Source organism: Anomaloglossus baeobatrachus, chromosome 5 (genome assembly GCF_048569485.1).
Source record: "Anomaloglossus baeobatrachus isolate aAnoBae1 chromosome 5, aAnoBae1.hap1, whole genome shotgun sequence".
In the NCBI taxonomy this organism is placed as follows: domain Eukaryota; kingdom Metazoa; phylum Chordata; class Amphibia; order Anura; family Aromobatidae; genus Anomaloglossus; species Anomaloglossus baeobatrachus.
This window is the reverse complement of record NC_134357.1, coordinates 565,177,879-565,196,554: the sequence shown is the minus strand read 5'-3', so window position 1 is coordinate 565,196,554 and position 18,676 is coordinate 565,177,879. Positions and strand designations below refer to the sequence as shown.

Below are 18,676 nucleotides of genomic sequence, written 5' to 3'. Positions count from 1 at the left end.
AGGGTCTGAATTTTTTTAGGACTAATTTCACATAATTCCAGTTAATTCTATTGAAGGCCTTCTCTGCGTCCAAGGAAATTAACGCAGAGGAGGCTCCCGAACCAGCGGCTCGATACATAACATTAATAATACACCTCGTGCCATCCAAGACTCTGCTACATCCGCACTGGAAATCTCTTCCGTACACGTCATACACACACGGCTCCACTCCGTACACCTCATACACACACAGCTCTGCTCCGCACACCTTGTACACACACGGCTCCGCTACGTGCACCTCATACACACACAGCTCTGCTCCGCACAATTCGTACACACACGGCTCAGCTCCGTACACGTCGTACACACACAGCTCCGCTCCGTACACCTCATACACACGGCTCCGCTCCGTACACCTCGTACACATACGGCTCTGCTCCATACACCTCATACACACACAGCTCCGCTCCATACACCTCGTACACACACTGCTCTGCTCCGTACACCTCATACACACACGCCTCCGCTCCGTACACCTCGTACACACACGGCTCTGCTCCGTACACCTCGTACACATACGGCTCTGCTCCATACACCTCATACACACACCTCCGCTCCGTACACCTCGTACACACACGGCTCTGCTCCGTACACCTCGTACACACACGGCTCTGCTCCGTACACCTCATACACACACGGCTCCGCTCCGTACACCTCGTACACACACGGCTCTGCTCCGCACACCTCGTACACACACGGCTCCGCTCCGTACACCTCGTACACACTCGGCTCTGCTACATCCACACTGTAAACCCCTCCTGACCCCACACATAAACTTCCCCTCATCCAGCACCATGACACCCAGCACAGCAGAGTCCTGCATACACTGAGGAGCTGATCATGTGACCCCTGACTCCTCCCCTCCATGTGACATCATCACAGGTCCTGGAAGCACAGAGCACCATATATCTAGTGTGCGGCTCTGCAGGTGGAGGTGTGTGGAGATTCCCCATTACTGGGCTCAGGCTCCATACACATTAGATGCTGGGGGAGAACAATCGCTCTATAGAAGAGAATTCTCCTGATTGCCCCGTGAAGGATGGATATGGACAGGGACAAGATGGCGGAGAGGATATTACACCTCACCCTAGAGATCCTCTTCCGGCTTACTGGAGAGGTGAGAGATTCTGATGACGTCACATTACACCATTCTTATCTATGGGAATAACAGATGGACAGAACTGGAGAGGTGAGGACTCTGGAAATGTCTGGAGTGAGATTTCTTACTGTGTCTCTCCATAACCAGGATTACACAGTAGTGAAGAAGACCTCTAGTGAGCGCTGTCAGGCCCCTGTGTCTGAGGGATGGGGAAGACCCCTGAGCCCAATCACGGGGCCTCACCCCCCGATACATGAGGACATCAATGACCAGAAGATCCTAGAACTCACCTACAAGATGATTGAGCTGCTGACTGGAGAGGTGACACTGCTGGGAATGCTGGGACATTATACAGTAACGCTATGAAGGGATCGGGGGTGACGGTATCATTGTATGTGTCAGGTTCCTATAAGGTGTCAGGACGTCACCGTCTATTTCTCCATGGAGGAGTGGGAGTATTTAGAAGGACACAAAGATCTGTACAAGGACGTCATGATGGAGGTTCCCCAGCCCCTCACATCACCAGGTAATAGACAGGACTAAATACACACGGCCTATAATTATCTGTATGTAAGGAATGAATTCAGTCCCTGTACGTGTCTCCTCCAGGTCTATCCAGTAAGAGGACAACACCAGAGAGATGTCCCCGTCCTCTTCTCCCACAGGACTGTAAACAAGAAGATCCCGATGTTCCTCAGGATCATCAGGTAGATGGAGAGAAGGTGCCATGAAATCTCCTATGATGTGTAGACGGCTGTGAAGGTCTTGTGCTCAGTCTTGTTTTATCCTCCAGTATTATATGTGTTATACTTGTGTAATGAGAGCGGTGGAGATGGCAGGATTAGAGCTGATCATAGATGTGATGTCTCCATCTGTCTGTGACTTTTACAATGTTTGTTTCAGGGGGAAGATCTGCCCCATATTAATACTACAGAGACATATGTGAGGGGTGATGAGCGGAGTAAAGAGGAGATTCCTACAGATAACCGCCCAGGTGAGTAGTGACCACTAAATGCAGAGAAGTATAAGGTAGAAGAGGTTTCCCGTATATCCTAGACATGGAAAATGAGCAGTTTATAGTAGAATGAACATATATCACATATAAAATGATGCGTTCTGAGCTTCCGTTCCCTTTTAGATGGGAATAAACAGTGTACTTTTTCTATCTATCGCAAAATGAACACATATCCCATATAAACAGATGTATATTAAATTCACAGTGCTTGATAGATGGGAAATGAAGATGCAATATGTGTGTTTTATAGCAATGGTGGATCTAGATATTTCGGCACCCCAAGCAAGAATTCAGTTTCACTCCTCCCCCCCTCCCCCAAGCTCTTTCAAAAGGTTTGAGTAGTCGTCATGTGACTGCCATAAATATAAAAATCACATATTAGTGGAGTTTCCATGTGATGACTGTTGGAACCAGACAGCAGAGCGGACTTCTGACAATGAGTATGCTACACACTGTTAGGATTGGGATACAGTGCTTAATTTTATAATTAATTGGCTTCTCCAGGTGACTGAAGGCTTCTGACTTCTCACAAGGCACACACTGCACACTTTTAGGATTCTGTCATGCCAGGATGGTCATATGAGCATATGTACAGTTGTATGTAAAAGTTTAGACAACCCTGGTCAAAATCATTATCAACAGTTAAGGAAGTTGAAGATGCAATGATCTCTAAAATACATAAAGTTAAAGATGACACATTTCTATTGTATTTTAGGGGTAAAAAATGTATTTTCATCTTTTACTTTTGAAAAATTTAAAAAAGGAAACTGGGCCAATGCAAAAAATTTGTGAGATTTGTTTGCTCAGATAACTTTGAACAAGGTTTCAGACCTTAATTAGCCTGTTAGGGTTATGGTTTGTTTACGATCATCATTAGGAAAGGCCAGGTGATGGAAATTTCACAGCTTTATACAAAAAAACAGTTTCCTCTAACCTTGTGCCAAAAAGAAACCAGCAGCCATGGGTTCTTCTAAGCAGCTGCCTAGCACTCTGAAAATATTGGAGGCCCACGAAGCAGGAGAAGGCTGTAAGAAGATAGCAAAGCATTTCCAAGTTACCCTTTCCTCAGTTCGAAATGTAATTAACAAAACGCTCGTAACTGGAACAGTAGAGGTCAAGGTAAGGTCTGGAAGACCAAGCAAAATTACTGTGAGAGCTGCTCATAGGATTGCTAGAGAGGCAAATCAGAATCCCCTCCCCGCCTGACTACAAAAGACCTTTAGGAAGATTTAGCAGACTATGGTGTTGTGGCACATTGTTCTACTTTTCAGAGACCCTTGTTCAAATATGGCCTTCATGAAAGAGTCATTAGAAGAAAACCTCCTGTGTCCAGACCATGAAATTCAGTTACAGAAGTCTGCAAAAGAACATCTAAACAAGCTGGATGCATTCTGGAAACAAGTTCGGTTAAACGAGAACTCTTTAACCACAATTAGAAAAGGTATGTGTGGAGAAAAAAGGTACAGAATTTCAGGAAAATAACATACCATTAAGTATGGGGGTGGAACAATTATGCTTTGGGGTTGTTTTACAGCCAATGGCATGGGGAACACTTGACAGGTAGAGGGGAAAATATATTCAATGAAATTTCAACAAATTCTTGATGCTATCTGTTGAAAAGAGGAGGGCTTCTCAAATGGATAATAATCCTAAAAACACATCAAAATCCACAATAGACGACCTCAAAAGGCACAAGCTGAAGGTTTTACATTGGTCCTCACAGTCCGTGGCTAGACCTCAAAAGAGCAGTGCATGAAAGACGAACCAGGAATCTCGCAGAACTGGAAGATGGCTCCAAGGAAGAATGGATGAAAATCCTTCAAGCAAGAATTGTAAGACTCTTGGCTATGTACAAAAAGCATTTACAAGCTGTGAAACTGGTCAGAGCGGCTGCTACTAGGTACTAATCATGCAGGGTACCCAAACTTCTTCATTGAACCATTTTCTTTTCATGTTCATTTTAAAAGGGAAAAGATGAAGAAAAAAATAAATAAATAAATATATATATATATATATATATATATATATATATATATATACACCGTATTTTTCGCTTTATAAGACGCACTTTTCTTCTCCCAAATTTTGGGGGAAAGTAGGGGGTGCGTCTTATAAGCCGAATATAAGGGGGTGTACATATATATATACTGCAGGGTCCGCTCTGGAGCGGTGCTGGGGCAGGTGAAAGCTGCAGGGGGCAGCGTTAGATCTCCTGCTCCCGCTCATATAATATGCACAGCCGCTGTCCATCAGCGTGGTGCTGAAACCGCATCACGCTGATGGTCTGGGGCATATTATATCTGCCTGGGCTCCCTTTGATCGCACATGATTCCCCCCCCCCCTGTGTTAGATATGGCCCCCATACTGCTGCCCATAGTAAAATAAAAAAAGCTTTACTTACCTCCAGCGCTGATCTCCCGGTCTCCTGCTGCTGCTGTCTGTGATAAGGCACGCAGAAATGATATCACTCTGCCGTGCCGATCACATGACCGGTAGCAAGAACCAGGAAGTGGAAGAGGAGCTCAACCCCACGGAGGGAGACATAGGGATTACAACACTGAGAAGGTAAGGAAAGAGTGTTTTATTTTATTATGGGCAGCAGTATGGGGGGCATATCTAACACAGTGGAGATGTGCCATCTATAGGGGCCATGGGCAGCAGTATGGGGGCCATATCTAACACAGGGGAGGTGTGCCATCTATAGTGGCCATGGGCAGCACAGGGGGACGTGTCCCAGCACAAGGGGGCTATATTCAATATAAGGGGGCCATATCCAGATTAAGGGGGGCTAATTTTAGGATGGGGGGGCTATGAGGGACATATACCCTATATGATTTTGTTAGACGGACACTGGCATTATAAGATGGACCCCATTTAACATTAAAAAAAAATCTCTCTTTTCCTTCACCAAATTTGAGGGTGCGTCTTATAATCAGGTGCGTCTTAAAGCATAAAATACGGTGTGTGTGTATGTGTATACAGTGCCTACAAGTAGTATTCAACCCCCTGCAGATTTAGCAGGTTTGATAAGATGCAAATAAGTTAGAGCCTGCAAACTTCAAACAAGAGCAGGATTTATTAACAGATGCATAAATCTTACAAACCAACAAGTTATGTTGCTCAGTTAAATTTTAATACATTTTCAACATAAAAGTGTGGGTCAATTATTATTCAACCCCTAGGTTTAATATTTTGTGGAATAACCCTTGTTTGCAATTACAGCTAATAATCGTCTTTTATAAGACCTGATCAGGCCAGCACAGGTCTCTGGAGTTATCTTGGCCCACTCCTCCATGCAGATCTTCTCCAAGTTATCTAGGTTCTTTGGGTGTCTCATGTGGACTTTAATCTTGAGCTCCTTCCACAAGTTTTCAATTGGGTTAAGGTCAGGAGACTTACTAGGCCACTGCAACACCTTGATTTTTTTCCCTCTTGAACCAGGCCTTGGTTTTCTTGGCTGTGTGCTTTTGGTCGTTGTCTTGTTGGAAGATGAAATGACGACCCATCTTAAGATCCTTGATGGAGGAGCAGAGGTTCTTGGCCAAAATCTCCAGATAGGCCGTGCTATCCATCTTCCCATGGATGCGGACCAGATGGCCAGGCCCCTTGGCTGAGAAACAGCCCCACAGCATGGTGCTGCCACCACCATGCTTGACTGTAGGGATGGTATTCTTGGGGTCGTATGCAGTGCCATCCAGTCTCCAAACGTCACGTGTGTGGTTGGCACCAAAGATCTCGATCTTGGTCTCATCAGACCAGAGAACCTTGAACCAGTCTGTCTCAAGCTGGGTTTACACACTGCAACATCTCAAACGACATCGCTGTAACGTCACCGGTTTTGTGACGCAATGGTGATGTTGTTTGCGATGTTGCAGTGTGTGAATCCTATCAGCGACCTGGCCCCTGCTGTGAAGTTGTAATCGTTACAAATCGTTCAGGACCATTCCTAGGTCCTTTGTTTCCCGCTGTGCAGCATGAAGTTTCAGTGTGTGAAGACTTTGCAGCGACTTTGTAAGCAACTTCCCTTTCAAAAGGTTGCTTATCAACGTCCCCAACAACCAGCTAGGTCGCTCTGCAGGTCCAGATCGCTGTTGAGTTGTTGGCCAGGTTTGCCTGTTTGAACGCTCACCAGAGACTTAGCAGAGACTTAGGGAGGTCGCTATTGCGTCACCAAACCTGTGACGTTACAGCGATGTCCTTTGCGATGTTGCAGCATGTAAACCCAGCTTCAGAGTCCTCCAAGTGATCATGAGCAAACTGTAGACGAGCCTTGACATGACGCTTTGAAAGTAAAGGTACCTTACAGGCTCGTCTGGAACGGAGACTATTGCGGTGGAGTACGTTACTTATGGTATTGACTGAAACCAATGTCCCCACTGCCATGAGATCTTCCCGGAGCTCCTTCCTTGTTGTCCTTGGGTTAGCCTTGACTCTTCGGACAAGCCTGGCCTTGGCACGGGTGGAAACTTTCAAAGGCTGTCCAGGCCGTGGAAGGCTAACAGTAGTTCCATAAGCCTTCCACTTCCGGATGATGCTCCCAACAGTGGAGACAGGTAGGCCCAACTCCTTGGAAAGCATTTTGTACCCCTTGCCAGCCTTGTGACCCTCCACGATCTTGTCTCTGATGGCCTTGGAATGCTCCTTTGTCTTTCCCATGTTGACCAAGTATGAGTGCTGTTCACAAGTTTGGGGAGGGTCTTAATTAGTCAGAAAAGGCTGGAAAAAGAGATAATTAATCCAAACATGTGAAGCTCATTGTTCTTTGTGCCTGAAATACTTCTTAATACTTTAGGGGAGCCAAACAGAATTCTTGTGGTTTGAGGGGTTGAATAATAAATGACCCTCTGAATAAACTTTTCACAATTTAAAAAAAAATAAAAAAAGAAATAACATTCTTTTTTGCTGCAGTGCATTTCACACTTCCAGGCTGATCTACAGTGCAAATGTCACAATGCCAAGTTAATTCCAAATGTGTAAACCTGCTAAATCTGCAGGGGGTTGAATACTACTTGTAGGCTCTGTGTGTGTGTATATATATATATATATATATATATATATAAATTTCTTATTTTTTTTTTTACCTAAAATAGAAAGGAAATGTATCATCTTTAACTTTATGCCTTTAAGGCTAAGTACACACGGCTAGGAAAGGAGATTGAGTGGAAAATCGCATTCCACTCAGACCAATGTTACTCCATGGGCCCACTCCCATGAGCAATTTTTTTTTCTCCGCCCTAATTGGTCCTAGAATCCGATTTTTTTTTTTTTTTTTTTTTCTCTTGCAGACTCTTACAAGTCTATGGGTGCAAGAAAAACCTCATGCTGCACCTCGCATTACAACAGGGTACAGTGCGATAATCGCACCAGTTGATAATGGAGGAGATGGAGAGATTAATACCTTCCTCTCCCCTGCAGCTGTGTTCCGATCACAGGCTTGCATCACAGTGGCATGACACTCGGTTTACAGTCCAGCAGAGCAGGAGCCGAGTGTCATGCGATGCACTCACAGTAGTGCTTGTGTGACCCCAGCCTTAGAGATCATTTAATCTTCAACTTAACTGTTCACAATAAGAGTAATTTTGACCAGGTGTGCCCAAACCTTTGCATGCCACTGTGTGCGATTTGTATACTTCCGGCCGCATTCCGACTAGACATGTCCTGCCTTGTTCTACTCACTTGTATTGATTGACACCACCAATGTCTAGTCCACGCATGATCACATAAATTCAAATCACATACTTGCGGTTTCATAACCTCCTGTTCTCATGACCAACACCAGAGAAACCTGACAGTGAGCAGTCAAAAACCAGAAGTCTGCAGTCACATAGAGTGAAAGCAGACTTTCATTTCAAATTTTGGACAACCCCTATAATGCTCTTAAAATAAATACAAATGTAGTAACCCTTAATTTGTCAGCCAGAGCAATTCTTTACTAAAATATCCATGTATTGTGTAATCTTACAAGTTATGGATTGTTACATGTGTACAGAATCACAACCAATGAAAGCACAGGAATAACTCACCTAAACCACCAGTATTTGATACCTTGCTGATTTTGTAAGTTTGCCCACTGACCAAAGACATGAACAGTCTATAATTTTAAGAGTGTTAAAATTAACCTAATGAGAGAATATTCAAAATAAAATCCAGAAAATCACATTGTATAAATAACATAAATTTATTTTCATTTTGCAGAGAGAAATAAGTATTTGATCCCTCTGGCAAACAGGACATAATACTTGTTGGCAAAACCCTTGTTGGCAGCACAACAGTCAGACGTTTTTTGTAGTTGATGATGATGTTTGCGCATGTATCAGGAGGAATTTTACTCCACTCCTCTTTGCAGATTCTCTAAATCATTTAAGATTTTGAGGCTTTAAGGTCTGGAGACTGGCTAGGCCACTCCATGACCTTAATGTGCTTCTTTTTGAGCTATTCCCTTGTTGCCTTGACTATATGTTTTGGGGTTTTTTTTTTTTCTTTGTTTTTTTTTAGGGCTCATGCGCACGTAACTGCTGAATATTCTGCAGCGATTTGACAGCACATGTGCATTTCAAATTGCTGCAGAAACAATGCATAATGGATGCAGTTTTTCTGTTAAAAAAAAGCCGATTTTCATGCGCTATGGCTGCTGCCCCCACCATAGACAGAGTGGGAGCTGAATGCAAAGCGCACGAATAATTGACATGCTCATTTTATGAACGCACAGATTTGGGTCAAAATATTAGCACCACATAAAAGAAATGTGCGCATGTGTCATGCGCAATCTTCATAGATTGTGCAGGGGATGCAGGATGCATGCATTTACGCTGCAGTGCAATACGCAGCGTAAATGCATGCAGTTACGCAATGTACGCATGAGCCCTTAATGTCCTGGCAGGGGGAAGCAGGTTGTCACTTAGGATTTTACGGTACATGGCTCCATCCATTGTCCAATTGATGCGGTGAAGTAGTCCTGTGACGGTGTTCTTTAGGTCATAGGCAGCATTTCACTTCCTCCAAACATGATGAGTTAAGGCCAAAGACCTAAATTTTTGTCTCATCTGACCACAGCACCTTTTCCCAATCACTCTCAGAATCATCTAGGTGTTCATTGGTAAACTTCCAACAGGCTGGCTGCACATGGGCCTTCTTCAGACGGGCTGGCTGCACTGAGCCTTCTTCAGACGGGCCGGCTGCACATGGGCCTTCTTCAGACGGGCCGGCTGCACATGGGCCTTCTTCAGACGGGCTGGCTGCACATGAGCCTTCTTCAGACGGGCTGGCTGCACTGAGCCTTCTTCAGACGAGCCGGCTGCACATGGGCCTTCTTGAACAGTGGGACTTTGCGGGCACTGCAGGATTTTAAGCCATTACGGCGTAATGTGTTACAAATGGTTTTCTTGGTGACAGTGATCCCAGCTACCTGAGATTATTAACAAGTTCCACCCGTGTAGTTTTAGGCTGACCTCTCACCTTCCTCATGATCCTGGATACCCCACAAGGTGAGATTTTGCATGGTGCCCCTGATCAATGTCGATTGACAGTCATTTTGTATTTCTTCCATTTCTTACTATTGCACCAACAGTTGTCTCCTTCTCACCCAGCGTCTTACTTATGGTTTTGTAGCTTATTCCAGCCTTGTGCAGGTCTATGATCTTGTCCCTGACATCCTTAGAAAGCTCTTTGGTCGCCCATATTGTAGAGGTTAGAGTCTGACTGACTAATTGAGTCTGTGGACAGGAATCTTTTATACAGGTGACCCTTTTAAGACCGCGGTCTTTAAAGGGGTGGATCATCCATTTTTTTTAATTTTTCACTATCAATTCAAATTTCTATTACAAGTCTTTTTAATTCCCTTCTATTTTAAGTTCTGGCACATAGCGGCGCTATTCTGCTTGCTCAGTACCGATCACATAACCCCCGGGTGCTGTGGCATCTTGCATCCGCTGATGTCACATCAACTTCTGGGCTCTGAAAGTTGACGTTGCTGCAGCGGCCACTCAATCTGAGTGACTGGGCTGTGGACGCTGACTGCCACACGTCACAGCCCAGCATCAAGAGGTGAAGGAGAGGAGGGTTTACTTACCCATCCTGCAGCTGTGTGCAGTTCGGCCGGCACCAGGAGCGAGAGGAGGAGGAGTCATGTCGGGTGAGTATGTTATCGCACGGGGGTGGCGATGAGCATAGTGCGTGTGTGTGCAGAGCAGTGCGTGTGTGTGTGCAGAGCAGTTTACATGAGCAGAGGGTAGTGTGTGTGCAGAGCAGTTTACATGAGCAGAGAGCAGTGCAGGGGGAGGCAGAATAGTATAGATGAGCACAGCACAGCCCTGCACCGCGACAGAGCATCTCACCCGCCGCAGCCAGCACAGCCCGCACCGACGACAGAATCTCATCCGCTGCAGCCAGCCCAGCCCTGCACCGCCGACAGAGCATCTCACCCTCCGTAACCAGCACAGCCCTGCTCTGCCGACAAAGCATCTCACCCGCTGCAACCAGCACAGCCCCGCACTGACTACAGAATATCTCACCCGCTGCACCACCCTGCTCCACACAGCGCCCACTGCAGTCAGCATAGCGCCCATTCTCCACCACCCGGTAAGCTACATTCGGATTTTAAGACGCAACCCTCATTTTTCCTACCAAATTTTTGGGAGGAAAAGTGTATCTTCTAATCCGAAAAATAACGGTATTTATCTTTTCACACGTTGCGCTGGCCAATTATAATTTGTGTGTGTGTGTGTGTGTGTGTGTGTGTGTATATGAATGTATATATGTGTGTGTGTGTGTATGTATGTATGTGTGTGTATGTATGTATATATATAATCTAATATAAAATATATATATATTATAATATATATATAATTATAGGCACATGCACAAGCGCACACACGCAGAAGATAGCTGCGTTCTTCCCCTGCTTGGGCAGAGCTTGGAGCTGATACGATCTCTCCCTGTGATTCAATTAACATGTAGTAGGTGCAGAAACAGGAAAGATGACAGGGACGAGTTCGGTGGAGTGCCGAATGGGTGTGATAGATACAGGTCTACAGGCCAACGCAAAGGATCATGGAAGTTGTAGGAAGTGAACCCTGGAAGTCAGGAGAGCGATTAATCCCATCAGAGCTGGAGCCAGGAATGAGGATGTGCTGCTAGAGCACGATAAACGGGAATATTGCTAAAATAACTTAATAGATGTGTGGAGAGGCATATATTAGAAAGATTTATAAGGAAAAAAAAAACAGTTTTGGTAACTGGACAACTTCTTTAATGGAGGTAACAAGTTGATTAGGAGCATCTAAGTGGTCTGTAGGAGCCAGAACTCTTAATGGTTGGTAGAGGATCAAATACTTATTTCTCGCTGCAAAATGCACATATAAATTTATATAATTTATACAATGTGATGTTTCTTGATTTTTATTTTGGGTATTCTATTTCTCACTGTGAAAATTAACCTACCCTTGAAATTATTATCATGTCTTTGTCAGTGGGCAAACTTACAAAATCAGCAAGTAATTAAATAAATTGTTTCCTTCACTGTACATCACTACCATAGTACTAATATCAGTACAGAAACACAGCATCATAACACCCATTAGTACATAAATACATCGCCAGAATCACCTTGAGTACAGAAAACTGCATCACAACTCTCATCAGTACATGAAAACATCACCAGAACCTTTACTAGTACAGCAATACATCACTAGGGCCACCAAATAGTACCAGAATCAACCACACCTACGTGTGCAGGGAACCAGCGCTAAGCACGCTTACACGCTTACAGGCTGCCAGCGCTGGTTCCCTGCACACGTAACCGGGGTAAATATCGGGTAACTAAGCAAAGCGCTTTGCTTAGTAACCTGATGTGTACCTTGGTTACCAAGCGCAGAGTCGCTGGTGAGATCTAACTGCTTGACAGCTCAGCAGCGACCATGTAGCCGACGCACCAGCGATCCTGACCATGTCAAATCGTTGTCGGTATCGCTGGTGCGTCGTTAATTGAGACGGTACCCTAATATTCAAGCAAAAAGGATTGACCTGTATAAATAACATTAAAATATGTGTTCATATGACTATAATCTGCATATATTCAGCATCTACGATGCCCATGAAAGCTGAAATTAAAACTTTTTAGAAAATCCACTGCATTTTATGTACTTTCAGAAATCTCATGAACTCGCTGCAAAATATATCTGCAACGTAAACTGACAGGTGCAACGAGTTAGAGATCCCCAGTATGTGAAATTACAGATAAATGTAGGACATTCCTACATAACACAATTGTTTCCACTAAATTATGTCCCTCAGCATTGATCAGGAGGCCGGTATGTCACCTATTATTTCACCTTCTATCAACATTCACTTAGCAGAACTTACTTATGGACGTACTTAGAGGATTTTCTTTTGATTTTTTTACAAATGGCCAGGAGGTCTTTCACAGAGGTCATTAATGTCACTATGTATACAGCTTTGACTTAATGGGCTATTAGAACATTTCTGCCACTGATGCACGTACGTGAGATGTGTCTGAGGAGTGTGTTCACGGATCTCTGTACAAGCAATGGTAGATAGGTTACTCGCTATTCTCTCCTACCTTGCTGGACCAGGTAAATCCAGGATTGACAATGCAGTGGACAAACGTTAAGGTATTTTATTCAGAGAACCTTAATATGATGAGGTAAACAAGTTAGGGAAAGATGAGGGATACAAGTTGGCGGATGGAGGATAGAGGTAACCAGAGAATCCTCTCAGTCCTGTAGCTAGTACTGATAAGATGGCACTGATGAGCAAGAACAGATGTGAGCAACCAAGATAGGCGTTACAGAGTGAGAGGCATGGTACAAAACTACAGCTATATTCCATGAATAACATAGTATAACAATGGCAGCAAAGGACAACGAACTTTGTACACCCATCATATCTATATATAATGAATAAATCAAGACATATCACACGTTAGATATGTCCCTGATACGGCTGAAGGCTCCGAAGAGAAGAGCCGGACAGTACACTCCCCATTTGAAAGCATTTTGTCTGGTTGTATAAGTAACCCAGAATGCTCTTACTGTGTGTGTGGAATCTTGTTTCATTCACTTGAATATCTAGTTCACTCTGTATGAAGTCTGCAATTTCTACAACTAACAATTGGCCGCAGCCCAACAGTCTACCAGTCCCCCAAACAAACCCATGAAGAGCTAGTTGTAAGCATTTAAAGACACTGTTCAATATTTTAATCAACTCCTTATCGTCTATGGATAAGGCCATTTTGTTGTCATGTCGCTTTATGCAAAACACTGTTTTCCCTAAGTCGTGACCATAAGCAGTAGGCATGATGTCAAGCTCCCGAATGAGGTTGGAGAACCTTTGGCTTAAAGTGAGTCTTGCGACTATTTTGGAGCCCACAAGTTTTAAAGGCGTCAACTTGAGATGCCTTTTGACATACATTGCCCATGATTACCCACACTACATCAAGTTTTTGAGCACACGGAGCATCATCTGGGCCATTGTATTGTTGATGAAACTTGTGAACCTTCAGAATGTCACTCCCGAATAGGATGAGACTATCAGCATTCGTGTCCAGAGAGGAATTTCGTTAGTTAGGTGCCTCAAGTGTGGATGATGAAGCCCAGCTCCCGAAGTGACAATTTCTTCCGTTATCAAGTATTTGGTCAAATTCAATTAAGGTTGATAAGATTATGTGCATATTTCTCTTGATTGAAGAGACAATGTATCCCAAGGCTCTCATGCCTCCTTTCTCGATACGACCAGAGAAGGTGTTGAGGGTATACAGTACAGAACTGCTTGTCCCTTTTAATATTAAAGATCTCAAAGAATTTGGGTTTCACTAGAGATCTGTTGCTCTGCTTATCTCTCATGGCATACATAGACCTTGAGCATACATACCTTGGGGCAAAATTTAGGACCAGTCCCTTCTCCACATAATTCAATACATGAAGAAGAAACAGTGGTTGTAAATGAGTCAGGAGTTTGTAGCTCCCCGCCATGCTTTAGAGCACGGTTGGATGCTACAAAAGGTTGTAAATTGTGTGGAGCTGGTTTGGGATGCATAGCCGTAATGTGTTTGTAAATACTGCATTGAGTGCACTTAACAGTCTTAGGCTATGTTCACACACTGCATTTTTACTTGCGTTTTTTTTGCGTTTTTGCTGGAGACATTTCTTGAGAAAATGGTTGGGTTGTACCTTTCTGCAGACATTCCCCAGCAACACCTATGGCAAAAAACATTAGCTGTGCGCACACTGTGTGTTTTTTTTTTTTTTTTCTTTTTTTTCTTAAGAAAATTCTTTCGGTAGATTTTCTTAAAGGGAACCTGTCAGCAGAAATTTTGCACAAAACCTAAAAGATTCCCCTTCTGCAGCTCCTGGGCTGCATTCTAGCAAGGTTTCTATTGTTATTGTGCCCCTTTTAGACCACGTCACCTCTTACCAAGATGGGAAAGAGGTGACGTGGGGTCATCTGGCCAGCGCTTGCGCAGAACGGTGGAGGCAGAGGGGAAAGCGCGGGCACGAGATTATGGGCAGGTATTTGATGATGAAAATCACAGCGCCGCCCATAATCTGTGCACAGTGCAGTCCCACTAGAGCAGACCTGGGCAAGGTGCGGCCCGTGGGCCGCATCCGGCCCGCCTACTGTCTGTAACCGGCCCGCCCGTCTTAGCTCAGAATTGGGGGCGTGGCCTGATCTACACTGCTGAGAGCAGACGCAGATACCGTCCAGATTCACCGTTGCCAGGTAGACCGCTAGTACAGAGCCCGACCTCGCGTCACACGTTGTCCTGCGGGCAGGCTGGCCAAATGCCCGCTGGGCTGGAGACTCAACAGGTGTTTCGGGCCGTCCAACAGTCTCTTGATTTTGACCGCGCACTGTTGATTTAAACTTGCATCCCAGGACAGCAGACACGCCCACACTGTAGTTGGTGGGCAGTGTCTGCTGTTCTCACCTCACCCAGCGGCAGCGTGCCTGCGGCAGGAGAGGAGTCTGTGAACAGGCAGGAGGAGGTCAGCACAGGGCCGGCAGGCAGGAGGAGGTCAGCACAGGGGCGGCAGGCAGGAGGAGGTCAGCACAGGGCCGGCAGGCAGGAGGAGGTCGGCACAGGGTCGGGCAGGCAGGAGGAGGTCAGCACAGGGCCGGCAGGCAGGAGGTCAGCACAGGGCCGGCAGGCAGGAGGTCAGCACAGGGCCGGCAGGCAGGAGGTCTCAGATGTTCCCACAGCGATGAAGTGACAAGACCCGGCTCTCCCGGTATGTTCACAGCAGTTGCCTGCAGTCGCTCTATCTGGGGCACACGCTGATGTTTTCTAACAGGTGAACTTTGACACAGATCTGGTCGGCTGTCAGTGGGAGTCATCGGCTGCGGCGTCACAAGATCTATGTGTAATGTCTGCAGCAATAACTCACAGTGAGAGTAAAGAGATGGCAGACAGGAGAGCACAGCATCCTGCACTGTCTTATCCTCAGTCTTGCTCCAGGATGTCATATAGTATAACGTATATAGACCCTGATATTACAGCATGTGAGGTCCTGGTTCAGGTATCAGATCAGTCAGAGCACAAATCATTGTATATCTGTGCCCAGTATAACACATCCAGTGTACACATTGTTATATATCATCTGATGTCTGTAGCCACTGTATAGTAAATACTAATCTGAATTCTGTCTGTCCTGTACTGTACACCCTTCACCATCTGATATCTGTGCATAAATATGGTCCAAAATATGATGTGCGTTCCTCAAACACATTTAAACACAAGAAATAAACAATTCCTCTCACCTTTCCTTGATCCTGCGGCGAGTAGCTTCTTCTTTCTCCTCCATAATAGACGCCAAGGGGATGGTGAGCGGCACCTGGCAGTGATGTCATGCCCTGTATGATGAGCATGCGAACGTCAGCTGCCGGTCTCTGATAGGCCTGCGGTCAGTACAACACATTAAGCTGAAGACAGGGAAATCACTGGCAGTCCCCTAAGGCTGCTTTCACACATCCGGTTTGAGCCGTGCGGCTCAATCCGGCTGTGAAACCTATGCAACGGATGCGGTGAAAACACCGCATCCTTTGCATAAGTTTTTTACATGCGGCCCGTCCGGTTTTTGCCGCTTGCGGCATGCTACTGAGCATGCGCAGTGGCAAAAACCACATGCGGCGGCCGAATGCGGTTTTTGCCGCATCCGGCATCCATAGGGATGCATTGAGAAAAGCGCCGCATTGGACGGATGCGTTTTTTTTTTTTTGCCGCACAAAAAAACGTGCCAGGAAACGTTTCATCCGGCCGCCGCATCGGCTACATCTGCCGCATGCGTCAAAAACGGGACCGAACGCAAGGCCATGTGGCACAATGCGGCACTAATTAAAGTCTATGCAGGAAAAATGCAACCGGCAGCAAAAAACCAGTTGCGTTTTTCCTGCAAAGTGCCGGATTGTGCCGCATAGCAAAAACCGGAGGTGTGAAAGCAGCCTAACTCCATGGGCCTCGTCATGGTCTCTCCCTCTGCTACCTTGATCGTTAGGCCCCTGCAGGTATTATATACAAATATATACAGGATAATATTCGTCCGGTATAATATTTGTTTCTCTGTAGTTATCACATATTGTTTACTAATACAGTTGCGAAAAATCTATTAAAGGGATGCCGGTCTTTGAAAAACTTGCTATTTTAGGTCAAGATGTGATATTAGTTTTTTAAATACTGTAAAAGTTGACAATTTCAAGTTCATTAAAGTTCATCATCTCAATAAATAATGATGTAATTAGGTCCTCCATATTATCATTGAATCTTTGTATTGTTTAATGCACTGTTTGTTTATGAAGGGATAGTATATATACTATATACAGTATGGAGTAAAAATGAGTTAATTATATTAGTCCGGCCCTCTACAACCATCCCAATTTCTCAAGCGGCCCCATGGGAAAATTAATTGCCCACCCCTGCGCTAGAGTGTCACGGCTCATGTGCGAGACCTCGGGCGCACTGGGCGGCGTCCTGAAGTATGAAATTGAGCGATGGGGGACGGTGTAAAGCAGCAGGAGGCAGGATAACTGACACCAGACAGCCCGCCCCCGTGTACGATTAGCAACATTTGCATAGGAAAAGGTACCACTTTATAAAGTGTTTTTATTTTGGTCTCAAAGGGGGCACAATAACAAAAGGAACCTTGCTAGAATGCAGCCCAGGAGCTGCAGAAGGGGAATCTTTTAGGTTTAGTGCAAAATTTCTGCTGACAGGTTCCCTTTAAGAAAAAGAATGAGCATGTCACTTCTTTTCTGCAGCTAACTGCATTATTCACTCCATTGACTGTAATGTAATCATTAAATCATGCAGGGAATAATGCAGGTAGCAAGTTATGTGCGTTTTCATTGCGTGTTCTTGCGTTATTCCCGCGTTATTTCGCGTTTTTCGGGACATAGTGTACATCACTGCCCTGCGTTTTGCAAGGATGTGATGTGACTAGGTGAGGAAGAGAAAGTTCCTCCATTTTCAGTGGTGTAGGAAGTATACATATATAATGCACAGACACATAGAAATCTAATGTACATAGTAAAATAAAAAAAATAAAAAGCGTGTGCTCCGCTGTATTTTTACCGTCCAGCCAGGTAAACACAGCAGCGGCCCGGTATTCTCAGGCTGGGGAGGGTGAGGGCCATGGTTAATGTCGCCCCTCCCGCAGCCCAGAATATCAGCCCGCCGCTGCCCCGAGAATGTCGCATCCATTATGCGACAGTCCCGGCGTGTCACTGGCTCTTCCTGTTGCCGTGATGTGGTGGCAATCAGGGTAATAATGAGTTAACGGCAACCAATAGCTGCCGCTAAGTCCAAGATTAGTAATAGCAGTGTGTATGACACACCATTACAAATCTGTAAGTGACAGTAAAAACACACACACACACCGAAAAATTCCTTTATTTGGACTAAAAGACAAAAAGCACCCTGTTTCTCCACTTTATTAATCGCCCGAACACCGCTCCGATGTAATCCACACCGATGTCCCTCGGCGCTTCCAGCACTTCTCCAGCCGCGTCTGACAGTTCTCCACGCAGCCTCGTTCAGTGAGTGAATGTGGCTCCGTGAGCGAGGCTGCAGGGTAACTCCATGTCATTTCTCACGGTCGGTAATGTGAACACATTACCGGCCGCGAGAACTGCAGTGTGTCCTCAGTGTGTCACAGCTGATTGATAAATACTGTGGGGGGGAACACAAACATAAAAAAAGCTGGAATATCTATCCCTCTATGTATCTATTATCCATCTATCCCTCTATCTCTGTATCTATCTATCTCTATATCTATCTATGTATCTATCATCTATGTATCTCTCTATTATCTAACTATCTCTCTCTCTCTCTCTCTCTCTCTCTATTATCTATTATCTCTCTATCTATATATTATCTGTTAAAGTAGCTGTTAAAGGCATTAAAAAACGCAGGGACCAACCTGCAAAAAAACGCACCAAAACGCAGTAATAACGTATGCGTTATTACCTGCGTTATTGGTGCTTTATTTTAAAGCAGGTGCGCTAATCCTTCACTC

The 18,676-nt window shown here is 45.0% G+C and overlaps 1 protein-coding gene across 1 annotated transcript in view; it reads left to right on the top strand.

Annotated features, from left to right (window-relative positions):
- The window catches only part of LOC142313032 (uncharacterized), a 38,750-nt gene that overhangs the window by 148 nt on the left and 19,926 nt on the right, over nt 1-18,676 (top strand). Inside the window, exons 2-3 of the mRNA XM_075352018.1 lie at nt 1,748-1,845; nt 2,042-2,132. Coding sequence (XP_075208133.1) covers nt 1,748-1,845; nt 2,042-2,132 — 189 coding nt within the window. The remainder of the gene's footprint in view (nt 1-1,747; nt 1,846-2,041; nt 2,133-18,676) is intronic.